Source organism: Eutrigla gurnardus (genome assembly GCF_963514095.1).
Source record: "Eutrigla gurnardus genome assembly, chromosome: 2".
In the NCBI taxonomy this organism is placed as follows: Eukaryota; Metazoa; Chordata; class Actinopteri; order Perciformes; family Triglidae; genus Eutrigla; species Eutrigla gurnardus.
Window position 1 is genome coordinate 12,531,335 of NC_139916.1, and position 27,637 is coordinate 12,558,971.

At 42.7% G+C, this 27,637-nt stretch overlaps 1 protein-coding gene across 2 annotated transcripts; it reads left to right on the top strand.

Moving 5' to 3' along the window:
• Positions 1-911: 911 nt before the first annotated feature.
• Positions 912-27,059, top strand: il17rd (interleukin 17 receptor D). 2 transcript variants are annotated; one of them, XM_084030830.1, is made up of 16 exons: positions 912-1,059; positions 11,583-11,640; positions 15,163-15,285; positions 19,384-19,502; positions 19,841-19,961; positions 20,469-20,513; positions 20,733-20,884; positions 21,405-21,470; positions 21,668-21,722; positions 22,130-22,240; positions 22,355-22,539; positions 22,628-22,743; positions 23,270-23,524; positions 23,780-24,328; positions 24,654-24,925; positions 25,328-27,059. In XM_084030830.1, the coding sequence occupies exons 1-16, from the start codon at positions 940-942 to the stop codon at positions 25,450-25,452; spliced, it is 2,472 nt and encodes an 823-aa protein (XP_083886956.1). In that variant the 5' UTR covers positions 912-939; the 3' UTR covers positions 25,453-27,059. The 2 variants fall into 2 exon arrangements, with proteins under 2 accessions (XP_083886956.1, XP_083886955.1); XM_084030829.1 differs by lacking the exons at positions 912-1,059; positions 11,583-11,640 and adding an exon at positions 14,493-14,517.
• The last annotated feature ends 578 nt before the right edge of the window (positions 27,060-27,637 follow it).

Sequence of the window (27,637 nt, forward strand, 5' to 3'; positions counted from 1 at the left end):
TGTTTTACACCATAGATACATTTTTAACACACTGGGATAAACATCGATAAGGTAAAGGATGTAACAAGTACAATATTTCTATGTGAAAATGGAGTAAATTCCCAAGTACCTCAACAAAAGTACAGTCAGTAGTAAATGTACTTGCGATTATTTTCCACTACAGCTGAGAATCCAGCTAAACTCCCCTGGTGGTAAAATTCTCAAACCACTAATTTAGAAAGTCCAAATTTTATATTATTATTGATCATAATTGTGACCGTAATGATGCTTTTCACAGTGGCTATCTGGTAATCCTCTGTTCTGTGCAAGTATAGGCTTCCACAGATAATCAGTGGTGGAAGAACTCTAATGATTAAGTATAAAAGTCAAAATTGTATTAGTGATAGCTTAGAAATACACATATCAAATCACATGTTATGCAGAAAGACCCATTTGAAAACAATCAATATTTGTTTTTAAAATGTAGGGAGTAAAAGTAAAAAGTTGTCAGAAAAATAAATACTCATAACTCATACTAAGTAAAGTACAGATACCTACTAACATTCTACTGAACTACAGTAACAAAGTATTTGTACTTCGTTACTTCCCACCTCTGTCTACTACTGGGAAGCTTCACCTATTTATTATGTGTTATCATCAAATGAATTCATGTTATCAAATAAAGTTAGTAGAGTAGACAGTGAGCTTAACTACTTAATATGTAGTCAGTTACCTTCCAGCGCTGCAGCAGATCTGAACCCTCAAGCAGCCCTTTGGAAGAAGTGAGGACCGGATGCTTTCTCACCTTTACGGTCTAAAAGCACCAGCTGGTCCTCACAAAGACGACAAACCGGCCGTCACACACACCCACACGCGCACCACACTCACACGCGCGCGCGCACACACACCTCCTCGCTCCTCTCTCGGTCCGTCTCAGAGTTGTTCAGACTTGAGGGAGGAATGGCGGCCCCTCGGAGTTTCTTCATCACTCTCTCCGGTTTATTTCTGCTGTTATATTTCTCTCGCGGATCTACGACGTCGGGCAGCAAAAGAACGAACCAGGAGCGATGCGGCTACAAGGTGAGACCGCAACGAGAAACACACGTTTCAACGCGTTGTTTTAACGACATTAAGCTAGTTTGAGCTGCCGCCGCCGCTGCGTCGTTCAAAGTGTCCAAAAAAAACACGTTCGTTTTTCGCTCCGTTTCTGTTTTCTGTCAACATCTTTCCGTAGACGCAGGTCGTATCATCTAAACCGGCAGATTAAATAAACGAACTGAGGTCTGAAGATTAAACTTTGTTACTGAAAGTGTTTTTTCCAAGTCAGGTTGCGTCAGTCGCGATACCTTTCTTACCTGTCTGTCGGCGCCGTAGCTCCGGTTCGGCACATTCCCCCCCCGTAACGTAAGAAACAAAAATTCCGATTTAAAAAGCGATCATTTAAAGATCACTCGCTCTACTATTAATATGCAGGTGTTAGAAAGTGGACTTTCAACATTTGTGAATATGTCTGATGTCCTGCTAAATTCGGCAGATATGAATAATACCATAGAACACTTAAAAAAGTCTTTATTGTCTATTACAAAGTATGTAACTGATTAACGAAAATCCGTATGATGACTTAGTGGACGTATGCAGAGTTGAGAAGTGACTCCCAAAGCTCGTTTCAATGTGATTTATTGGCTTCGCAACAGAGATATCAACTCGTTTAAACTACAATAAGAAAAGAAGGTGAAAGCTGGCAGTTAGATATCCCTGAAGTCAGCCTACCTGCAGGGAGCTGCTCTCAACCAAACTCCTTTAAAGAAAACAGCAATTTAACGTTAACTCCCCTTTTGAAGCAAATCTCTAACTCCAACAGATAAGGTGGGGGGGTCTTTTTTTTCTGGAAAAGCAGGAGTACGCTATGTGATGCACCACCTCCACACTTCTGTTCTGCTCCTGAACTTCACAGAAGCTTTGTGTCTGGCCTGCACGACCATATGAGTTTTTACACCTTTTTTTTTCTTCTTTTGGCGTCATGTTCCCCGGAACTATAAAGAGCGTTCGCCTCTCCTCAGGTTTTCCAGCTGCTCTGTCTTGATTGTTGGATCAAATGTTGAAATCTCTGAAATGTCAGTTTTTCGTATCCCAAACATCAATGTGGTGGTATTCAAGAAGATGATTGTCTTTATTCGTCTTTATGTCAGATGAGGTCACCTGCGTGTCATTGTGAGACATTCACACAACAATGTATTATTTTCACTACAAATGAATGTAAAGAATTTGTAGCTAAATTGATTATTTATTTTTAAAAATTAAGCAGTACGAAAGACAAAACTTTTTGAGAGCAATGCAAAGATTTTGATTTTTGCAATGAAATAGTGAGTGATGTGATTTTCTTCTAGACATTTGTGACGTGGAAAGTATCTGTTCGTGTGCGCGTGTGTGTTTTAATTTACCTGTGTTGATAGATGGCTCCTACCTACATATGTGTGTGTGTGTGTGTGTGTGCGTGTGCGTGTGCGTGTGCGTGTGTGTGTGTGTGTATTATCCTGGTTTCCTCTCTCTGGCTTTGAAGTGTTTTCTACAGGAAGCTTCACACTGTTTACTCTGCTGAAACATTCCTTCCTGCAACCCCCAAACACACACACACACACACACACACACACACACACACACACACACACACACACACACGCACGCGTACACACTCTGCCCCCCCTCCCTCCCTCCCTCCCTCCTGCTTCCCCTCTCTTTTCAGTAACACACACATCAAAGGCTGCTGGATGGGGGTGTGAGGACCTGCTATTCTACAGGTGTGAGGTTATTAGAGGTGTGTGTGTGTGTGTGTGACTGACCCATAAATGTTCTGCTAGTTTCACATGTTGGCATCATGTTTCAAAAAAGGGCACAGAGTATATTTTGAGGGATTTAGACAGAGCGTTTTACTTCATCCATCATCTCTTATCGATGAATCGTCAAGCAAAGTAAGACACCAAGCATTCCCTGGTTTTAGTTTCTCTGTTGTGACATTTTGGTGCTTTTCTTTCTACTATATCATAGTAAACTGTTAAAGGGGCCATATTATGAAAAACAGGTTTTCTCTGGTCTCTACACCAACTCCCAGAATGAGGAAAACAAGCAATTCCTGCATGGTCTCTGCAGCCCACCCTCCGGTAAAACGGTGCTCCTACAGGCTGTTCAGATTCAGCTCCTTTCCTTACGTAACGGAAGGAGCCATTTGCATAAGCCGAGCTCCTCTGCACGATGATAGGAGATATCAGAGAGGGAGCGTTTCGCAACACAGTGCTGAGAGCGCATCCCACCCGACAGCGAGCGCAGCCCGGCTGACAGTCGGAGAGTGAACATGGAGAGCGAACTCGGCCTGACCGACAGCACGGAGAGCGAGTGCAGCCGGCCGACAGTGGATAGCAAGCGCAGCCGACCGACAGCGGATAGCAAGCGCAGCCGACCGACAGCGGATAGCGAGCGCAGCTGACCGACAGCGGATAGCGAGCACGGCCCGACCGATGGAAAGCATAGACCGACGAACCGACGGCTCTCCAGAGAGCGCGGAGAGTGCAGCCCGACTTACCGGTCATGACGCTGGGTGGTCCGGCTGGTGCTCCATGAGTAAATCCCGGTGCAGGTGAAGCTGGAGACAATCCTACCTCTGTGTCACGCGCTCTGGTGTGCCTTCACTGCTGCCTCCGGTCGGACGGAACCCAGGGGCGCGTGTCCGACGGAGCGCCGTGCACGACGGTACGGGTCTGGTCTCTTGCGTTTAATTTTTAATGTCAATGTGCCGGCTACGGTTCGTGCTTCTGTGTGTGTGCTAACCACTTCACATCGGACTGCTTCAGTAACGAGGGTCAGTACAAAGCTGGCATTCCCTCGACACTGACCCTCGTAAAAGGATCTGCCCCAACCATACGGGACCCAGCAACTTCACCTGAGCCACATAGGCGAGCCATAGCGATACATCCACCGTAAACATTGGCGCATGCTACCGCTAGCGTAAGCGGCATCGTCTCCGTAGCTCTCCGAGTAGGCGATGACAGACGGAGCTCATTAGCATTTAAAGGTGCAGACACAGAAACAGCCTGTTCTCAGGAGAACTCAGCAGAGTTCATTTGAGCAACTTTTAGACGGCTGAAATTCAGGACCACGAATGGGTTTGGGACAATGCATATCGAAAACGGTGTTGTTGGACCTCTGACAGCTGTGTGAAATTGATGGAAAAACAGTATAATATGGGAACTTTAAGTCTTTGGGTGCTGGACTGTTAGGGTATTTTCACCATTATCATGAAAATAATAATTACTTGGTCTTAATTCTAGTGTCTGCACATATTTCGAGTAACTGACTGCATGAGCAACTGTACCGTGCCGAAGCACACCTCGTCCAACCACGCCGAGGAAGTGTACCAGGTTTGAGGACAGTACAGAGCATTCACACTCGTCAAACATAGGCTACCGGTCTTTGGGATTCAAACGTACTTGGGCATGGTACAGATTGCCTAGTGTGAGGTCGCCCTTTAACAGGACTGTGCTGCCCAACGGCTGCTAACGTTAACTAGCTATCATTCTGTCCTTTTTCAACATGGATTTGTTGTTTACAATGCAGGTTTATCAGGGAAATAATATGGTGCACGAGCCAGGAAGCACAGATGTGTAGTTCTGGTCTGCAGATGTGCAGTACTAATTGTGTGGAATGCACGGATCAGATAGCAAGTGACAGGTGTTGTTTTTGTTCCCGTTTCGTGTGAATGGGCCGATAAATTATATAATAGGATTGTCTATGTGATAACTGTACAGAGTTGTAAAATCTTTCCTCATGACATCATAAACTGCTGTGTGTATGTTTTGTTGTCTGATAAACCTTCAAAGTCGTTGTCTCTGAAACAACAATCTCCCCACAAAATAAGTTGCTTTGCTGTTTTTTAATGCAGGTCTGTTTTCAGTCTGTACGTGGCTGCAGTTGATGCTTTCACTGTCATTGCTCTTTGTCCTGCATCTGTTCATTTTTGTGTGGTGTTGGGGTGTTATGAAACCAGAACTCACTTAATCCCTGAACCTGACGAAGGAAACGGTTTCTGCATTTTCCTGGTTGTATCATAAATCAGGTTACTGCAGGAAAAGGCAGGAATGAGAGATGATTTAGATCCTTGGTTCAACACATCTGCCGAAGCCATCACACATGTCTCAACGGAGGAAGACGCACCAGGAAATCTTTCAGCGTATTCATCCTCTCTTTCTCTGGATTCTTCATCTCCGCCTTTCTCTCTCACACACACACTCCCCTCCATTTTTAAAGCTAATTTCCGAGCCATAAGCATGTCACATATCCCATCATCCTCCAGGGCTTCGGTGTGTTTTTGGCCTCGGGGAGCCTTACAAAGCGTCATGGCTGGGTGGGTGTCCGATATGAAACACGTGTGCTTTCTGGCTTTCTGGCGACTGAATCAGGCAGAAGGTGAACAATTGATGCTGGAACTTTCATTACTTACATCATAAAAAAATTACTTAAGTATGGTTTTGGGCTTGAATAAATAAATTTAACTCAGTTTTCTTTTCTGTGTCCAGTACTTTCTGAATGTCGGAGACGGGCAGAGGAGACCTTGTGGAGTCTTTATCTCTATGTTTATGTCTGCATTTGTTGCTTCAAGGAAGACTTAGAAGGTGGATTTGAAATAGCTTGTAGATTGGTGTAAAGCGTTAAAGTCATCTAAGTAGCTAACTGCACTGGTAGCGTGGTAATGACCTGTCAATCCCAAGGTAGCCCCGTCCTAAAGCGTACCCTGCTTTATCGCCTATTTCACTCTAGATGGACCATAATATAAAGTCGCAGTCGGCAACATTTGTTTCATCATATTTAGGGGTGGGTATAAATATCGGTATGGCAATATATCGCGATACTTTGCCGCCCAATACAATATAGATTTTTCAACTCCAAAGATTGATTTAAAAAAAAAAAAAAAATGTGTGTTTAGACGTGTTGCGAATGCAGTACTTTATCCTTTTTCATTTTATTTTCAATATTTATTCCAGTGAATTTCATGGGAATTAATCAAATGGAGAGGCTGTTTTGAATGAAATAGTTTTGACTCAATTTGTCCTCTGATCAATATCATCTGATGTACATATACAGGTACTTGTGGGTACATTTCAGCTAAAACGTTAACTTACCTTGCATCCTTCCTGAGTGCTGTCGTCTCCTCCTTCTGCCATAATTCCAATTTAAAGAAAGTTGTTGTTGTTGTTGATTCACACGCAGGCTACAAACTGCGCGGCAACATCAGGTGACTCGGATGAAGTTGGGAAAGATTAAACACACGATTTCCAAACCGCGCTAATCCACCGAGATAATAATTTTATTTGAAATGAAAATGGTAATTGTTATCGTCAACATTTTTAGCATGGTTTACTGTTACACCGGTAACCGTTACATCCCTAGAGGAGACGCCCCTTGATGGCCAGCAGAGAGAACGACAGTTTAAGGTACTTCAGCAGTGGCTTTACTTTTCAGAACCGGAGGTTACCGCCTGCTTTCGGTGTGTATCTTGTGAAGAGTTGCACTTGGTGACCTGTTTTGTTGACCACATTCTCTGTTTGCTTGTTTCACATCGACTTCACTGAACATTCAAGCTGCTGGTGGTGACCGATGTTGGTTTGTGCCCATTCAAAGAAAGACGGGATTTGTCCTGGCCCCGTCTCTGTAACGAGACAGAGTCTCCTTTTTATAGGACAAACTGACACAGCAGGAGAGGAATAGCTCCTCCTGGGTGAGGAGGAGGAGGAGGAGTTGTGATGAAGAAAAGGGGGGTGGGGGGTCATTGAGGAGCAGTCATGCAGGAGGAGGAAGCTGCACATTTTTGTTCCTGTGGTGGGAAATCTCTGGTTGGCTGCCCACACACACACACACACACACACACACACACACACACACACACACTGCATTGTTGCACCTCACTTTTGTTTCCAGCTTTTTCCTCATGGACTTGTTCCTCCTCTGAAGCTGCAGAGCTGTGATCAGATGTGATTTTTAAAATGTTTTTGTTTCGTTTTGTTTCAGCAGCAGATCAATCGACAAATTCGATCAGAAGCAGAGAAATTAATTCTGGTCTCAAGTCAGCTGAGACAGAAAAACAGGGCAGGAAAAACAACATCACACATCATAGTTAACAGTTTCCTGATATTTTTTTACTATCCGTGATCAATGATATGTATAATACTTTTATACATAATAATAATAATAATTTATAACATATATATATATACACATACATACATACAGGTGGTTGTAGTCAGGTTGTTGGTGGCATGGACACTGGAAATCTCACATCCCCTGTTGGGTTGATGTGTTTTGCATCAGCGGTCAAATCAAATAGGATCTGGTTTTTCTATCAATGTGTGTCTCCGAAGATTTGCAGATCTGCTCAACACACAGGGATGAAGCCAACCACGTTCTTTACAAACTCCCAAATGCGACCGAGCATCCCATCTGTTTCTGGGACCCGTTGTTCCATGGCACGGTTTGTGTGATTGTGTATAGATCAACACAACTGTATGAAAGGGCTGGAAAAATACCAGGTAACTGTGAAGGAAAGAGAGAGAGATAAAATGCATTCTGACTCAAGAGTGTGGACGTCCGGTCTCGTCTGCTTCAGAAAACAACTTTTTCTTCTCTGATGGTGACGATGATTAATCAGGGTATCGGAGCCAATAATCAGTTGGGATTCACTTGGGTATGATGTGTATATATTTAGACTCCGGCAGGGAGATATCGAGTTGTCCACGGAGAGAAACTTCTCAGTGTATGGTGCGATCCCTGTCTGTCATTAAAAGCTGGATCGTCACTGAACATATCCTGGAAAAGCATTAAAAAAAGTACCATGTGGTTATTTCATATAGACTTTATTTTAACCACCGGAAAACATGCTTTATCATGATATAGATTGGAAAATTTCCTATGTCGGGTAGAAGATTTTGGGCAGCAGCAATACAACCAGGCCTGTAGGTTCAGTGGACTGAACTTTGACCCAGGGGTTGTGGTTAGTAGCCGATTGGACCTTATGGATATGGTGTTGTACCGGCAGCCATGTCGTCCCATATGGTAGTGTTTGTCGGTGCGTGTGTGTGTGTGTGTCTGTGATTGTGTGTGTGTGATTGCGTGTGTGTAAGAGACAGGAAGACATTAAGAGTTTTTTAACCCTGAGGCCTTTGCATGAACAAGACCCTCATCAACTTTACACACACACACACACACACACACACACACACACACACACACACACACACACACACAGAGTCAGTATTGCAGTCTGTATTGCAGTCTTTGCAGCTGCTGAACTGAATTCTCAAGTATTTAAGGAGGAAAATGCCCCGTCAGACAAAAATATGTGTGTGTACATCTGTATATCTTCATAAAAATTTACTGGTATCTGGGTGACTTGGCGAATGTTTGTGGCGTGCCAGTGAATTGATGCGTTCATGTGCTATCCGTCCATGTCTGAAATCAAAAAGTGTCTATGGCTGTTCAGAACTGCCAAGGTGACAGTTCCTGGAAGACAATCCACAGTAGGGGTGTGAATCACAAGTTTCATCACCATATGATATTATATCGATACTTTGCACGATGATGTCATATTTGCCGATGTCACAGATTCTCCCATGATTTGGATTTTTATTTGATTCGGGCCCCTGTGAGCAAAATGATCAAATATCTTATGACCGTTAAACACAATCTGTTACATGCATGTCAACTCGCAACAGGCAACTTAAATATGATTTGACAATTTTACTTCTGGGTTTTCTAGGGATGGAAGTTGGTGACACAGATTTGCCACAGGAATTTCAAAATAAGGGCGTATCTTAAAGACCATAGAAACCATAATGTTGGTCATTGTACCGATGTATCCATCCAGATCGATTTTTAGCTTTAAACCCCCAATCGACAGTGCACTCGGTGAACTCTGCTCACTTAAGTGAATAAAATAAAAAGTATTTTTTACAGCCTTTACCAAGCTTTAAATCCCAAACAGAACGGCTCTAGCTGTTTGTACCTCAGCTCGAGAGCAGTATGTTGATTAAAGGTCAGCTTGTGAGCGTGTCTCGTGTTCTCTGTCCCACATCTGGAACTGGTCTGGGTCGCCCCAAACAAAATGAGGCAGAAGAGAAGTCTGCTACGTGAACCTTGAACGCTGTAATTGAAGGAGTTCCTGTTTAATCAGATTCCTCCATCTCTTCTTCCATGCTTCCTTCCTTCTCTGCAGGGTCGGTGATTACTTCTTACGTTCCCCCTTCCGAATCCTCCTTCTCCGGGCTCTCTCCTCTTTCAGACCTCCTTGCTTTTTCTCCTCCTATCCTTTCCTCCTTCCCTCTTTCCTTCCCTCGAGCAATGTGATTAATTGCTGTTGATGTGCAGCTAGATGAGTGTGCAATTAGCTGTCTGATTACCAGGAACCTATTCACTTTGTGTTGTGTGTTTGGGGATTTCCCGAGGGAAGTTTTACTTTTCTTTTCAAGTTTTCCTTGTCTTTATAGATTTGTAGTTCAATTAGATTCTTTGTAGTCATTAAAAAAAGAAAAGCAAACTAATAAATTATAATGAACTACTCTTTTCTCTAGTTCTTTACTGGCGTGACTCCGTCTGTTCAGGCCTCAGGCGTGTGTGTGGGATAATGATTACTAGTCAGAAACACCTGGCAACAGGAAGGAAGAAAAAGTGTCTTTGTCTGCCTGTTTGAAAAATTGTCAGTTGTAAGGAATGAATGTTTAGCCCATGGCGATTGGTCGGGTCAGGGGCCGAGTCCCGGTGGTTAGGACCAGGTACGTTTTTTAGTATTTAGGCCGAAAGGACCGAGTGCCATGTAGTATCCAGCCTGCATTTGGTCCTTTTTGTGCCCAGAATGAGACAAATTTGACGATGCTTTTAATTAACCCAGCTAATAATGAGATGTAAATGTTTTAACTGAATAGGCTCCATAACTGTCTCACAGAAAGTTTCTTTGCTGATTGACTGTTTTGGCCAAGTCTCCTTTGAAAAAGAGGTTTTTTTAATCTCAACGGGACAAACCTGGTTAAATAAAGGTTAAATAAATAAAACCAACCAGCATGCTACAATAAACTATAGAGTTTCTGTTCCACGTGTGCGAGTAGTAAAAAACAAACAGCTGTTTGGGTCGCAGGACCTACCGAAAGGATGTTACATACCGAATTTCCTGTATTTCCGGTTCACAAATGTCTAAAAGGATAAAATGATGGTGATGATTTTGGACAGATATGGATATAAATGGCATATAACTGCAAGGTGGTAATTCTAGTTTTTGCATGATGGTATTAAGTTTAAATCCAGGGGCAGGGTAGAGGGTAGTGTCTCGGTGCAACCAATCAGGAAGTCGTGTGTGTGTGTGTGTGTGTGTGTGTGTGTGTGTGTGTGTGTGTGTGTGTGTGTGTGTGTGTGTGTGTGTGTGTGTGTGTGTGTGTGTGTGTGTGTGTGTGTGTGTGTGTGTGTGTGTGTGTGTGTGTGTGTGTGAAAACATTCCCTTGATTTTAATTAGCCTCCCATTTCATGCTGCCAGCGGGACATCTGGGCACACAGCAGCATGCAAACCTCCAAAGGTCAAAGGTCAGCTGTGGAGGCAAACTGAATGCAACGTATATAATGAATAAGGCCATCATAGAATCGAATGGTGTGTGTATTTCTGTCTTTCTAAGGACCATTTTGAGGACATTTTGGAAAAAAGTGAAGACATTTGGTCCGATCCTCACGTCTTCAAAAGGCTGTTGACGGTTAAGATCTGGTTTACGGGTCCATGTTAGTGCTTCTTTTGAAGGTCTGGGGAATGCATTCTGGCAATGAGGGTCTTCACAAGTATATAATTACCAACGTGTGTGTGGATGGGTTGTTGGGGTACAGTGACTGCTAATAAGCACGGCACACTTTCTATAACGCACACACTCAGCGGGGAGTCTGTCTGATTGGTTTCAGGTGTGTGTCTATGGTTGTTGTGTGTGACCATAGTCTGACACCTCTGTAACAAGGTGTGTGTGTGTGTGTGTGGCAACATGAAAACAAGGTCAAAGCTGTAAAAACTGCTCTGCTGGAACATACAAACTCCTGAGACTCCATGTCTTTGTGTAGGGACATAGGGAAAGGGATTCTGGGTAACTAGCTCACAAGGGAGTTGATGCTCAAACCTCAGCTTATCTCACTACTCATCGTGTGACACTTTACCTGCTCTCCTTCATATTAAATAGAGCAGCTGGGTGGAGCTTGGCCAGATGTCCAGCGGAACAAAACACATCCAGTAGTTTATTTGTGTTTTTGGTGGCAACTTTACTAAAAAAACAAAACAAATCCAGTTGATGTTTCTGGAAAATTAGCGATGGGATGATATAGGATTTTATTGGGCATAAGAATAAAAAACACTCACAATAATCGATCTTGGTGAATTTTCCATTATCGTGATAATGGTAAATATTGTCACAAAAATACAGTTTTAAATGTATTTATCCTTTATTTATACAGGGAGACCTTATGATTCATGATCATCTTATTTAATATTATTCTCTCTCTCTCTCTCTCTCTCTCTCTCTCCCTCTCTCTCTCTCTCTCAGGTGCTGCCTGCTGGTGCAGATGGAGGTCGCCGGTTGGCCGTCATCTTAAGAGCTGACAGTGAGTTTGTCTGATTATTTAAATCTGGACTATGACTTTTTATCTTAAATTCCCAGATGTTCTCAACACCTTTTTGACTCCAAGCAAAACATGAACTTATTTTCACACAGTCAATTTTGGTGTCACTTCCTATTGATTAACATTCTCTCTGGGACGGTGTCATAACATTTTGAATCCTCCCTTTAAAATTAAGTCAATCCCACAATTTGATAAGCATTCAAATCCGAGGTCACCCCCCACATCTCCACCCCTTCATCCTCCTCCACCATCTTCCTCTTTTGTTCTTTTCTCTCTAAAAGTCAAGTTCCTGAGCCGTAGCCGATCCCTGCCTCCTGCCTTTGTCCGTGACCATGAGCGAGACGCACTTTCAGATTACCATTTTTTGTGTGTGTGTGTGTGTGTGCTGTGGGTGTGTGTGTTTTTTTTACTTTTTTCAAACAATCCCTCCATCAAACTGATTTTTTTTTCCCTCTTGAAACAGAAGACTAGAACAGTCAGTGAAAAGAAAATAAAGTCAGTGTAAAAGCAGTGTCTTGGTAATAATACATTTTTTTGTTTTTTCCGAGAAATAATACATTCAATTTAATTTTCAAATCAATTACATTTTATTTATATAGAACCAAATCATAAATTTGCCTCAAAGGCCTTTACAATCTGTACAATGAGATGCATACGACATCCTCTGACCCTCCAGGAAATAAAACTCCCTAAAAAAACCTTTTTCACAGGGAAAGAGAGGGAGAAACCTCAGGGAGAGACACTGAGGAGGTATCCCTCTATCAGGGTGGACAGAAGTGCAATAGATGTTGTGTGTACAGAATAAACAATACAAATTACAACATAGTCAATCGATATGCCGGGATGATGCATGTAATGAGAGCAATAGTAACATTAAATGAAGTAAATACGGTAGTAGAACTTGATTACTACTAAAGATAACAGCAGCAGTGGATGTAATAGAATGATGATGATAATAAAGCAGAAATAGTAGCATAGTAGTGACTAATAATAGCAGCAGGAGGTGTGGAGCTCAGCTTCATGATGTTTTAGCTTTTTTTGTGGATCAGCCAAACAGAGTCTGTGATGCGTGTCTGAGTTGTCTTATATAATTTAGAATTAGATTTTTGCTTTTCATTTAATCCAGATTCTGATTCTCTGTTCATTTTATCAGTAAGGATAGAAAAAAAGGTGAAATCTGCCATAAATAACGTTTTCTGTTAGAAACGTCCATCTCAAAGACTCGCGTCTCTCCCTTCCCAGAGATAGGCTAGCTGTTTCCCTTCTCTTGCTAGATTTGATGTTAAGCTAAGCTGATATCAAGCCCCTCTTCAAACACGTGGTACTTCCAAAAATGTTAAACTTTTCTTTAATAACGATGTATTATCATTTCAGTTCAGTTCTTTCAGCTGCTTCCGCAACTCCTTTTCTCTGGACAAGTGATTCATTTTCATTCAATATAACCTTAAATACATATTAGGTCACCAATAATGTGGAGGTCAGGGGTCAGAAGGTCATGTGACTTTTAAAACAACGATGCATCCTGTTCTTAAGAACAGTGAAAAGTGTTGAAACCCACAAACTTTAAGCCGACGTTAAGCACTGAGGTATTTTAGCATCACAATCAAACCGTGCGTGTGTGAGTGTGTGTATGTGAGTGTGAGTGTGTGAGTGTGTGAGTGTGTGAGTGTGTGAGTGTGAGTGTGTGTATGTGAGTGTGAGTGTGTATGTGAGTGTGTGTGTGTGTTCCTTTACTCTAAACCTCCAGCTTAAAGGATGACGGAGGATGGAGGAGAGGCGATGCTTCCTCTTCCCTCTCTCTCCCTCTCTTGATGTGATGTCATGGATAATATAAGTCAGGGTGACCTTTGACCTCCGGTGGGTCACTAATGAATGGTGACGAAATCAACAAATCTGAACACATAAATCTGGTATTATTTATTATTTTATAAACGGGCTTCTCCCTTACAGCAACAGCAGCTGAGGCTTGTGGGTATCGTAGTATTTAGAGCTGTAACCATACTGACAAAAACAGATTGCTCAGAAATAATATGATGATTCTACAAAGAGTTTTATTATGAAAGAGATTTAAAAAACAGATGAAAATTACACAAAGCAGAGGCTTTTTTTTAACTTCTTCTTCCTTACTTTGAGGAGGGGTAATAGAAGAGGAGAAGAGGAAGATGGGTGCGTGAGGTCTACATCTCCTCCTCTTTGCTTCTCAAACTGGAATGAGAACAGGAGGAAGAGGAGAGGGGGGTGTAAAGGTTTTACATTTTCTGGTGCAATGACTTCTCGTTCGGCCTTGCATCCCTTTTTCGTCCGTCTTTTAAAGAAACTCTGAATAGAAAGAGGAGGAACGGAGGAAGAGGCGGCACTAGTTTCAACCATCCCTCCTCCTATTATCGTATAGAGAAGCTTTATGATTGAGGAAGAGGAGCAGAAGAGGAGGAAGAGGAGCGACCAGCCGTGACCTTCTCCTTTAGCCCTGAACATGACCCCACATTGAGGAGGACGAGAGGAAGAGGAGCAGTGACTCGTGTCGTCTCCCATGCCCTACTAACCTCCTCCCAATCATCTCCATCCTTTTTAAGCTCCTCTCCTATGTCTCCTCTTCCTCCTCCTCCTCCTCCTCCTCACCTCAGTCCTCCCCGTCAATAGGTGGCCGGCAGGAGGAAAGAAGAGCAGTCAGTCGTGTCTGAGCTCACGCCCCTTTTCTTTCTATATCCTAAGTCCAGCTTTTCTCCTCCGATCCCCGTCGGTTCATGGCTGGCTGCTCCTCCTCCTCCTCTGCCCCTCCATCTTCGTCCATCACAAGATAAAACAAGGCAAATGTTGGGAACAGGAGGAGGCGTACACATGGTGATTGAATGAGTGAAGGTGTGGTTTATAAAAAGTATGATTGACAGGTCTTTTGTGATGTAGCTCTGACAGCTGGGTAATATATTATTGCTGCAGGATGCTACTGCTAACTATACATTTCCTATATTCTGTCAAATTGTTTTTGTTTGCTTACTATGTAAGCTAAGCAAAACTTTTAGCTGTCTTTATATAGAATATTGCTATATAAAATATGTTAATTGATAACTTAAGTAACTCTGCCAAGTCTGAATATGAATAAAATTATAAATATAATACATTATTTTATGTAATTGTAGATGAAGCCACGAAGCTGTATCAAAATTAATTAAAATAAGCACCAACTTTACCAGCTGTAACGCTAAATATACAAACATTAATGCATCAGTAATTATAATCCAGTAATATGTGTAATGTTGTTTTTAAATGAACCATTCTGCATAATGTGTACTTTTCTGTACCTTAAATATATTTGGATGCTAATACTGTTACTTCAGTTACATTTTGAATGCAGGTCTTTTACTTCTCTTTTACAGTGACTTGAAGAACCATTTTTAATTTATGCAGTATTAGATGTTAAATATGTGCTATTGTTGATCTCTCTCTCTCTCTCTCTCTCTCTCTCTCTCTCTCTCTCTCTCTCTCTCTGTATCTTTCGTCCTACAGATTGTTCATTCAACTACCCGTTGGGGAAACATGTGATCCATGAGGTCACCAACGTCTCCTTCAGCCATCTGGCCTGTGAGGATCAGGCCGCCGTGGTCGTCCACTGGGCCGCCAGTCCACTAGGTACCTGTCTCTCCTGTCTACCTGTCTGTCCGTTGTCTGTTTACACGCAAGTAAATATTTGAACTCCTGAGGGGTATTCCATCAAACTCGCTAAGCGCAAAGCCGGGCTAATTTCGATAAGCCTCGCTACCTTTAGCGAGAGTTGCGTTCCATCAACGTGACTTGAGGCACTCTCCGCTAAGTAACCATGGGAATTTATCCGACCAAACTAGCCTGCCCCGGGGCAGGCTAACCATCAGGCTTACTTTAGCGGGGGTTTCAGAGAAGTCCGTCTGTCGGAAACAACTGTACCAGCAGAAGGTTCCGCCAAGCCTAGTCCTCGTGATTTCGTCACGTGAAAGACCAAACATTACCAAAATTACATATATGAAGTACAAACAGACTATATTTTCATCAAGCATCTAAAAATACATGCTTGCAATTAAAAAATATGAATAAATCGTTTATTTTGTTTAAGACCGACTGGCCATATTATTATTTAAAACCCCCAGATGGGTGAGTGGTGATGCACCTGCCCTCGGACGTGGGCATCCCAGGTTCACATCCCGGCGAAGACATCTCATGTGTGTTTTTTTTTGTTGTTTTTTTTGCCTGTATGATTGTCTTTAGATCAGAGAATTAGACCAACATTTTACCTTAACTATGATAAATATGTCATACAATTTCCCCAGAACCCAAATATAACTTGCAAAAACATGATAGGCATGAAGATGTTATTATTAATAGCATGTTATAGATCCCAATGACAAAGGCATTGCTGCATGCAATTTTCAGCCACATAAATTCCTTTCAGGTGAGTTCATTAATAGGTTCATTGAATGTATTCATTGAATTGTTGAGATAAATGAGTTGGTCAATGAATTTACTAGGCCTATCTAAAAAAAAAAAAGAGAGAAAGAGAGAGAGAGAGAGAGAGAGAGAGAGAGAGAGAGAGTTCCGGCCAAAGAAAGAAAAAGAAACATCTATTGTCGGGAATTGAACCCTGGCCGGCCGCGTGTAAAGCCGGCGCATTACCTCTACACTATCCTCACGTTAGAGAAATCGTAGTCAGTGTTATATTAGAACATGTTACTCTTAACGGTACTTCCATATTAAATCGCTCGGCAATTCTTGCCCAAGCAGCCTCGTGATTTTTATTTAGCACTACAGTATTCCCTGTTTTGGTTATGATGGGTTTGTACTCCTCGTACAGTTCCATCAATAATTTTTTCTCTGGTCTTTTCTGCCATTTTCTCGATGATTCGACATTCACGGTTCTGGTCTGGCTTCATATCCCGTGAACGGCGTAACACACGACAACGTTACCCTGGCTTGAATTAGCCTCAACAAGGCGCGGCTGAAATGCGTTAATGGAACGGGTTTAGCCGCAAGTGGAAGTTGGCGTTAGTTCTAACCAGGCTTAACTAGGTAAGCGCCGCTTTAATTAGCGAGTTTGGTGGAATACCCCTCTGATGCGAAAGCTTATCTGAGTTGCGATTGCCGTCCTGTCGTCTCTGAATCAGAAATGGAGACAAAAGATATTGATGTGGTCTGTGGTCTCCCAGAGCTCTACGATAGAACCTCAGATTAGTCCAGAGACAGAACCACACCGTAGAAACCAGAGATGATGATATTTTGAGTGTTGATGGAGCAGCTACAGTGTTAGCATAGCCTAGCACCCATCAATCCAAACTCAAAAACAAGCATTTTAAAAGTTATTTGCTTGTCTTCTTGCATACAGACCTAACAAACCTACTATTTACCAATCGTCTTCATTATGTAGTTAATTCGGCAACTTTTTTTTTATCCCATAATACAATTAAATCACAACAAAATGTTTATTTTGGGTTCATCCAGCTGTAGTAAACCAGCCGATGTGCCTCGCTAGATGCAGTGAATACAGCTCAATGAAATTCACCGAGCAACTATATGGATGATGTTATGAACTCAGGCAGGACAACCCCCCCCCCCCTCTGGCGTAGCTAGCATGAGTGACGCGAATAAACAAATGATCCCACTGTCGAACTCGTGCGAGTAACGCACGCTTGGTGAACAAGGTATTAGGAAGAAGAAGGAAAGTGAGGGAGGAGGAGCAGGAAAGTAAAAACCTTCAAAGTGCTCTGGTTCGTAAGACTAGACTCTGTGTGGTGAAGGTCCCTTTGATCAGGCCTGGAGAATAAGAGAGAGGATCACATCTCACACTACAATACCACGATTTGACCGTGAAGGAATGTGTGTGTGTGTGTGTGTGTGTGTGTGTGTGTGTGTGTGTGTGTGTGTGTGTGTGTGTGTGTGTGTGTGTGTGTGTGTGTGCGTGTGCGTGTGCGTGTGCGCGCGCGCTCAGTGTAAGGTGAACCTGTCTCTCTTCCTCTCTCTCTGACAATACAGCCTGTTGTTTTCTCACAGAGAGACAGAAATCTTCCAGAAATGTTCCATGTCACAGTCGCATGTGAACAGCAGCCAGAATCAGTCGTCTGTTTGAAGTTGGGGGGGGGGGGGATGTCCTTTTTCTTCAACTCCCCAATAGAGTTTTGTAAAAGAAATAATACTTTTTAGAAAATTAAATATCCTGAATATCACTATTAATATGAACAATGACAATGTTCCTGTCACAGTACACAGTTAATGTGTCTTATGCAGGAGGACTGCTTTTGTTTTTTGAGAATATAGGATTTTACCAGAATTATGCGATGGCCAGAAGTCATGTGAAGTCATCAATTTACACAACCATTGCATGTTGTTTTCATTATGAATTAGTTATGACTCAGTATCAGGAATTCAGTACAGTCTCTCTAAATGAGCTTTTAAGAGGAGGAGAGCAGCACCTGATGTTTGCACACGATGTGCCACATGTTTTATGGCATGATACTGTAAGAACCTGTGGACGAAAGAAAGAAAAGAAAGAAAGTCTTAATGACATCATGTGGAGTTTGATGCCTTGTTTCTAGTCTGATGTGAGTAACTACACGGGTCTTAGATCTGGAATCAACATACAAAATCATCCAGCCTTTCATGTTAGATTCAATTTTATTAGTAAGCTACAAATATTAGAATAATACAAATATTCAGGCTCCCTCATGTGGCTCAATTGTGTACTGCAACTAAAATGTCCTGGGACCCACCTTTGGGTGCCGACCCAGTCTTTGGGAATGACTGCTTTAGGGAACATGAACTCAGTCTGGTCAAAGTGGTGGACCAACCGACTTACTGATATTGCCGTCCATAGTGTCATGCCGCTAATCAAGGTTGAAACAAATAGACAAAACTAGAAATCATTCTGAAGGGACGGGGAAAAAATATTTAAACAAAGGCACAAACCTGCCGTCACACTGCAGCTGTCGTTAATATGTGAAAACATCCTCGTCTGTCCTCGACTCTGCAGGAGAGAGAGAGAGATGTTCAGGAATCTGCCTCAAGATAGAAAAACCTGTTCTACCACTTCTCACTCCCCCGTTCTCCCTCTCTTTCCACTCCCCACAGAGCTAATAGGAAAAACATGTCTCGGGGATGTAAAGGTGTAATTACAAGACGGATGTGTTTTTCAAAGAGCAGAGAGAGGGAGGGGAGGGAACGAGGAGGGGAGGAGATAAAAGGAAACAAGACGGGGAGAGAGGAATAAGGGTAAAAGGAAACAAGGGGAAGAGGGGTAGGTGGAGGAGAGGATATAAGGGAGGAATGAGGAGAAAAAAGGTGGAGATAAGAAGGAAAGAGGGAACGAACTGAGAAGAAAAGAAGGAGAGCGGAAAGAAAACAATGAGGGGAGGAAAGGAAATTAAATAAAGAGAGGAGAAGAAAGTAAACAAGGGGAGGAGGTGAGGAAATTTGAGAGAGAAGAAAGAAGGAAAGGAAACAGGGATGGACTGGAACATGGAGAGAAAAGGAAAGGAAACAAAGAGAGGAGCAGAGAAAAGGGAACAAGGATAGAACATGTGGAGAAAAGAATATATGAGAGAGGAGAGGAGGGAAGGAAACGAGTAGAGAAGAAGGGTTGAGAAAAGAAAACTAAGAGAAAGTGGAAAAAGAGGAGAGAAAAGGTGAAGAGAGGCGGGAAGAAAACATGGAGACAAACATGGAAAGGAAACAAGGGGAGATCCGTGACTGAACTTGTGTCTCCTACAGGAATCGAACACATTAAAGGCTTCCGGGTTTATCTGGAGGACAAGAATCCAGAAGGGAAACAGTGTCAACATCTCATCCTCAAAGATCCTCGACAGCTCAACTGCTCCTTCAAGAACACGGTAGGACCAGAAATAATGACAAGCTGACCAATCACAGCAAAAGAGGACGACGGAGTCAAATCTAAATGCTTGAATTAAATATTTTTTTTTACTTTGCCCTTGCTATCTCAAATTGCAGATGAAACAGCCGTTTTGGCCCAAAATCTGGCACATTACGTCACAGTATTCTCAATTAATGTGCAGCAAATATGTTTCTGAAAAAATAGATGACCTTACTTTTACTTATTGCTCGACCCTGAGACCGGAAATGCTGAACGTCTCCTCCAAATAGGATACGCCTTGTGTTTCCTTGTCTTTGTGTGATTTGTTGTTGATTTATTGTTATTTTACTCATGCAGAAGCTGAGCAGTCAGCCATTCGGCGGTTTGACCTTTGACACCGACTACATGGTCCGCGTCGTTCCTTTTCCGACTCTGATGAACGAGAGCTTCTTCCCTCCGTCCTTCCTCAGGACCAACTGTGAGTCCAGCAATCTCCTCATCTAAGCGGCATCAGTTAATGTCTTATTGTGTTTAGCTGAGACCAGCACAAACGCTGGAGGCAGGAGTGAACTGCTAGCCCAGCTCTGCAAAAGCACAAATTAAATCTAAAGGCTTTAACATGTTTTACTGAAGTCTCAGTGATCTCAAAATTCTCCGTGTGGACCTCATCGTGTCAGATTTGAGCTCTGTCTTTACTGTACTGTCAACAAAAACCCTGCTAACTGTTGATTGGGTTGGTGACTAGCCTATTATATTAAATGTAGACAGCTTTAGAGTTGTTGGGAGGCTGAGAGTATGCTTCAGGCTAAACACATCCTGTATCTCTGAACTGGACACACAGAGATAAAACTGGCATCCACGTGGAGAAAACCAAAAAAGCATAAATGTCAGGATAATTTGTGTGAAGTTGTTGCTGCTTTGTACATGTTGTGAGTCATTGGACCAACTGTCTAACCATTTGTGTGTGTGTGCTCTCATTTTACAGCGTGTGAAGTCCTCCTGGGACCAGACAACCTGGTTTGCAAACCATGTAAGTTCCGCAGTGTCGTCGTCATAAATAGAGCCACATGTTGACAGACTTGGTGGGGTTTGATTGTCTTTGTCTTCAGATTAGTTAAATGTAAGTCACACATTCCACTAGCTCATGGAACATTTAATTAATAATGTTATACTGCTACATGGTAATTACCTCGTTAAAGCGTAAAATGTCCAAGAAAGTGGAGGTTAATTTTAGTTTCTTTCTGTGAAGTCTGGAAGCCGAAGACCCTGAACGTGTCCCAGCTGGGGTCGAACCTGCACGTGGTGTTCGACCAGGCGCCGACCTCCTTCGGCTTCCACTTCTACTTCCTGTACTACAAACTGCGGCAGGACGGCCCCTTCAGACAGCAGCGCTGCAAACCGGTAAGTACTATCAGGTACTTCCCACGTGTTCTGGAAGACCAGAAAAATCTGCAAAGAAGGTTTTTCCTGTCATTGAAAACACATGGAGAAAAAGAGTTAAATGTCCTGGAAATTCTTGTGTTGTCCTGGAAAATTATTTCAACAATCTCCTAGTTTCCTTAGCTGAGAATGAACTATGAGGTCATCCACCAGCAGAGCTCCCCAAAACACATGTAACACATGTAAGTCCCACTGGCAGAGTGAGGAACATGTTAGCGTAAAAGTCCTTGAAAATGATCTCTAGAAACAAGTGGGAACCTTGACTTAACACGTGTGAACTTTACTCAGACAAGAGGAGCTGGGGATCGACCACAATGATTAGTGGAGGGCGGTTGAGGTTTACCAAAACCTGGACTTCATTCAAAGAACATTAGGACTGTTGGAAGCTCTGACTTCACAGCCCTCGTTATTTGTTATTTATTATGTTTATTTATCTGCGGGCATAGCTGAGATTTCATTAGATTTTTGTCACACTTTTTAGGACGCGAACCAGCACAAAATGACATGCATCCTCCAGGACGTCTCTCCGGGGACCTACACTATAGAGGTATGTGAACGCAGCACCAGGCTGAGCTTCTTTTACTCAACATCCTGGATTTAAATGTAAAATATTTCACCGATTTTACATCAATTATCGCAAGATTAAAAAATTACAAAATATTTTTTTTTATTATAATTTATTAATATTGTATCTTGCTGTTCATTCATTGAATTTATAATCTTCTTTCCTCTTTTGTGTGTCAGCTGAGAGACGATGGTAATACGACCAGGAGGGTAACTCAGTACCACGTCAGCAAGGGTGAGACACTGTATACACTTTCCCAAGCCCCCTCCCCTAACCTTAACCATTAAGTTCATTCATTACTTAATAAGTAAATGCCTCACCCCCACCCTTAACCCAACATAAACCCCTATCTTTTCCACCTTATCGATAATCTTCATCTTTGTCAAGCAACATTCCACTTTTCTGACAATCAACTAATTGATGCATCTATTAATTATTCCAGTTCTATAACTGTGTTGATTCTTTTAGATCACATCCCCAGTCAACATTTAAAAAGTCCATTTCTTTGTATTTTTATATCAAAATCCTGGACTAACTCACTCACTGGGAAACATGTCACAGTACAGAAGCTGAAGGGACTTTAAATTCTGATCTTTTAATTGCCTGATCATTTCTGACGGGTGCGTTTGTTTCCTCTCCAGTCCACTCCCCCTGGGCGGGGCCTATCCGTGCCATGGCCATCACAGTGCCTCTGGTCATCATGTCGGCCTTCGCCACTCTCTTCACTGTCATGTGTCGCAAGAAGCAGCAAGGTGAGAGCACCAGTTCTTATTACATGGTGTCACTGCTTGTTTTGGATCACCAGCTATGAATCTCAACATCCACGAATTAATGGTGTTCTGTTTTAATGCATCCTCCTCTCTTAGAAAACATCTACAGCCAGCTGGATGAGGAGAGCAGCGAGTCGTCCAATCACAGTGCAGCGTTGAATGCGGAGCGGCCTTGGCCCCGCCCCAAAGTCTTCATCTGTTACTCCAACCGAGACTGTCCCAAACACACCAGCGTCATCCAGAGCTTCGCCTACTTCCTGCAGGACTTCTGCAGCTGTGAGGTGAGACGGGGACGGAAACGGAAACAGGTTCATGTCTGGGGGATCTTACTTTTTGAAGGTGACAAAGTCTCTGTTCTCTCGTGTCCAGGTCGTGTTGGACCTGTGGGAACACCTGGAGATGTGCAGGGAGGGTCAGATGTCGTGGCTCAGCAGACAGCTGGACGAAGCAAACTTCATCATCGCCGTCTGTTCCAAAGGCCTACGGTACGCTGCCTCCTATCTGCCGGTTCACCTGGGCTGCTGTTCCTCTAGTGGCCACTAGATGCTGCTAAAACACTTTCTAGTGAACATCACCCAAATACTCAAAATACAAGAATATTCTTTTGTGTTTTGGAAGTGTGTGTTTTTAATTTCATTAAAAGTTGAAGGCATTAACAGATGTATTTGAAGGGCTTTTTGCTTGGCTGATAGGTCATCCTATTACACTCAGGCTTATTGTTATAAAACAATAATAAATGTATAAATAATCATTATTATCACTATTCATTTAGTTGATTCCGGTTGTTCTTATATAAAAACCCCCAATAATAAGTCATTACTTTTTTAAATAGTAACAAACCTGTTTATTATATTTATCAGTGTTTATACCTCTATTTGTTAATTTATTAAGTGTATAACGAATCTTAATTTTCTTTTTTAAAACTATTCTACAAATGAACTCCTTTGACTGTTACACATCTTGTACGTTGTGTTGTTTTCTCTTCTAACCGGCTCGGTTCTCTTCCTGCAGATACTACGTGGAGAAGAAAAGCCGCAGAGGGAAGACGCCAGTCAGTCGCCGTGGTAACAGCAGCACCAGCAGCACTCCGATTGGTGGATCGGGCGGTGACATGTTCATCGTGAGTGTGGCCATGATCGCCGAGAAGCTGCGGCTGGCGAAGCAGAGCGAGGGGGGGGGAGCTCAGGAGCTGAACCGCTTCATGACGGTGTACTTTGACTACTCCACGGAAAACGACATCCCCACCACGTTGAGTCTGGTTCCCAGGTAAATACAACACACTGGAAAATAATCATAGGGAAAACATGTTTTCTAGCAGTGTAACTGATTGAAAGCTTAATATTGTTTGCCTGTGACTCCTTATATTTTCTATACGTGGCTCACATCAAAAAATGTTTGGCCACCACTGACTTATACTTTATCTTCTCTAAATCATACTGCAGCAGACAAAACTGGCATTAGTGAAATGTTGTCATTAGTGGTGTCTGGAAACCCTGCAGTCATTTTATTTCCTGTGTCCAGGTTCAAGTTGATGGACCAGCTGCCTCAGCTCTTCAGTCGGCTTCACTCCAGCCAGTCCACTTTGGCCGACCGAGAGTCGCAGCCTCACAACGTCTCCAGGAGGAACTACTTCAGAAGTAGATCCGGACGCTCGCTCTACGTCTCCATCTGCAACATGCACCAGCACATCAGCCAGAACCCCGACTGGTTTGAGAAGCAGCTGGCTCCTTCAGGAGGTTCTTCAGCCTCCTCTTCCTCCTCCTCCTCCAAACACCCTCCTGCCACTGCTGCCCCGGCTCCAAGCTCTCCTCCGAAGCCTTCCTGCTCCTCCCCCTCCCCCTTGTCTCAACCCAAGCGGCGGTTTGACTCCGGCTTGGTGCTGAATGAGGTGGTGGTGAACACGCCGTCCCTGGAGGGCGGTGAAGGAGCGCCGAGGAGCAACGTGCTCCTGCTGGCCCCTGGCTCCGGTCCCAGCAGTAACCTAGGCCACAGTCCTAGTCCCAGTCCCGATCCCTGTCCCAGTCCAGGCCTGCCACACTGCTCTCTGTCCATGCTGGCATCCAATGCAAGGTAAAGCAAGATGTAACAGCACTGTCATTTGTATTGTTTTCCTGTCTTCAGCATGGCTCCATGTCTCCCTTCTTGATATATAGATCTTTATTTTAATTGCAGGTTAAACGAAATTATGCTAACTTTGGTAGGAGCATCTCTAGTTAGCAGCTAGACAAAATAATAACAAATATAACTATAAAAACGTTAACATATAATGTTTTGCACAATTGTTGAGTCTGTGTTGCATTAAGTCAAGGGGGAGACTGTTCTAGTGTGTATGTGTGTGCGTTAGTGCAGTTGATTTCTGCAGCTTGTCCTCAGCTCTGCCTTTCTGCTCCTTCAGGTCCACTTCTGGAATATCTGGACCGGTACCCGAAGAGTCCTCCTCTTCCTCCTCCGCTCCCTCCATCCTCCAGGACGGGGTGTGTCCTGTCCACACCCAGGCAGAAGAAGGCCACCACTCCCCTCCACTGGTCCCGCCCCCTCGTGATTCGGGCATCTATGATTCGTCCGTCCCTTCCTCCGAGCTCTCCATTCCCCTGATGGAGGGACTGTCGCATGACCAGGCTGACTCCTCCTCCCTGGCAGACAGCGAATCATCTTCCTCTGGGCTGGGTAAGGCTGGTTGCAAACAGGCTTGTTGGAGATGAACTGCGTCTGGAAAGTAGATGAGATTAAGCGGCAGCACTATTTAATTAAATATGACGAGGAAAAGAAAAGCAAGATGGAGAGAAGAAATAAAAATAAATCATCCGCATCGATCCGCTAAGTGTTTGTGATGCGTTTCAGCCGAGCTTTGCAGGACGGGTTTGGTTTAGTGTTGCTCATTTATACATAGATATGTTCTCCCAAATACTTGCACGCTTTCATCCCAGTTTCATACTTAAATTCATATTTGAGTTGCAGCAGGAGAGATCCCTTTAATTGAACTGTTCCGTTCATATCTGTTCGTGGTGAGACGTCGAATGGAGGCAAAAAAAAAATGAGGTTGCTCACACTTTGCCACGTGTCTTTCAGGCGACGAGGAGCCGCCCGCTGTCACGTCGCTTCGCTGCAGCGCCGCCACGGTTTGCAAAGCCGAGCTGCACCACCATCACCACCGGGAACACGGCGACGTTCTCGCACCTGTGGCGTCGTCGTAGGACGGACAAAGTCTCAGACCCTTTCTTTAAAGCGCTGTCGTCGAACGGAGGTACTTAGCTCCGGCCCCGCTGGAGGATTTATGAAGGACTGGACCTCCCAGATCCCAGCGGAGTAGACCAGTTCAAACCAAAGACTGCCTCGATGCTGCGTATTGATTGATTGACAGCTGGCTCACGTACGAGTTGTTGTTCAGGCACTTTTTTAACACAGAAACACAGGAAGAGACTTCGCCACCAACGTGTTTCAGACGGCAACAACATCTAACGGGACCAAAGCAGCTTCTCAGATTTTTGTCATCCACATTTGTTTTACTAAAAGCTGCTGAATGTATCGACACTCCGGGACGTCCGTAACGTGGAAGCAACACAAAAAATATTTCTTTTTTTATTGTTATGCTCGACATTTAGGACATGCTAATTACCATGGGGGGAAAAAACACATTCATAAATGCTGCCCTTTAAAAAAGTGCTGTGTTCTTTTATTTTATGTGCCTTTCTAGCTGAGGAGGAGCTTTTATTTCAATATGAAGGGGAATTCCCCTAAAACAGGTAAATCAATCATCATTAATGGGCAAGTTTTTCTTCTCTTATGTTTTAACAGCATACCTTATTTAAAAAACAAAAAACAACAACATTGAAATGTTCTTCCGAATATTTGTTCTTATATTGTTTACAAATAACATAATGACCACTGGCCTAATCACCGATCGTTAAACTGTAAAATAAGAAATGTAATAAAGCCTGCTAATGTGACGTAACATGGTGGCAGAGTTGTGTGAAACGGTTACATATTTTTAAGTATTGAATATTAATGTTAAATTTAAAGTCGTGTATTTCTTTGTGATCCTTTTCTGACGTTGCAAGAAGTGGCGGCAGCGGTGGTGATGATGATGATGATGATGGTTATGATGATGATGATGATGATGATGATGAGGGCATTATGAACAGTGACACTTTAAAGACGCAGCTACGGAAGCCCGTTCCTGCCAGAGCAAGAAATGAATGCGTTGAACGTTTTCAAGGGAAATTATGAAATTCACAAATCAAAATTATGAGACACAAAGTTTAAATTGAAAGATGATCTGTCAGCCGCCCAAGATGTAGTCGGCACTCTGAACTTTCATTTTAAAATATAGAGAAAGTAAGTCGGAGAACATTACGAACTACTAAAAAATGTCGACTTAGTATCTTTTAATTGTCTCATAATTGTGATTTAGAAATTATCGTAGCTTCAATTGTGAATATTATTTTAATATTTTTTTTTAAATATCCTGGCTTCCATACACTTATTATATTAATCCCATGGAGATGTTTCATATCTAACCCACTTAGAAGAACACTATGACTGTCACTTATTATGCGTTAAAGTTTTATAAAGGTTTTTTATGGGGTTTTTTGAGTGACGACTTCTGGTTCTTCTGCAGGTTTGAATTTGTTTGAAGGGAAGATTCAACATTTCCTTCTTGCATATTCTGCTCCAATGTTGTATAGTTAGGCTGTTGTAGTTCAATATTTCGTTTTCTACATTTTATTATAGAAATGTACTGTTTTATAGTACCCATAATGTAGGAAATAGGTAAGTCCATCTAATAAAATGTTTCTTTTCATCTTTTTGCTCCATCTTTGACTGTCTTGACTGTTTTGAGGGTTTAAAATTACTATAGTAAACACAAGTTGAGTTAATGGCACAGAAATAAGCAAAACTATTTGGATGGGAGTCATAAAGCTGTCAAAAAGTAGTTTCATCAGGTAACCAGGAGGACAAAAATACTGAAGAAATCCTCCGTATGTGGCTTTACGGACGGTGATCGTCTCTCTTGGCTTCAGGCCGACTGACAAGTTCTCGTTTCTTCCAGTGAATCACAAACTTCAGTGACATGAGAGCCAGCAGACAGATCCATAGTGTGTGAGCTGTGAAGCGTCAACACCTAAACCAACAGAAGCCTCTAAAACTCACAGATGGGCAGCACAGCTCAGCCTTCAGAATAAAAGCACAGGTCGGCAGCTAATTACTCAGATCCAATTATCGGATTATATTATTGTTTAATTTGCACAGGACTTTAAACTAATTTATATTCTACTGAGTAGATTCATCAACAATAATAATACATCCCAGTGTAATTTATGTAATTGTATTTAAAGGCCCAATATACAAAATCACTCAAGCTGTCGTAATAGAGTATAT

Excerpts from the sequence above, each read along its gene's own strand:
- il17rd (XM_084030830.1), top strand. The coding sequence starts at position 940 with ATGGCGGCCCCTCGGAGTTTCTTCATCACTCTCTCCGGTTTATTTCTG. Across the intron at positions 20,885-21,404 it reads GACAGCAGCGCTGCAAACCG|GACGCGAACCAGCACAAAAT; the intron begins GTAAGTACTATC and ends CACACTTTTTAG. Across the intron at positions 24,926-25,327 it reads ATCATCTTCCTCTGGGCTGG|GCGACGAGGAGCCGCCCGCT; the intron begins GTAAGGCTGGTT and ends CGTGTCTTTCAG.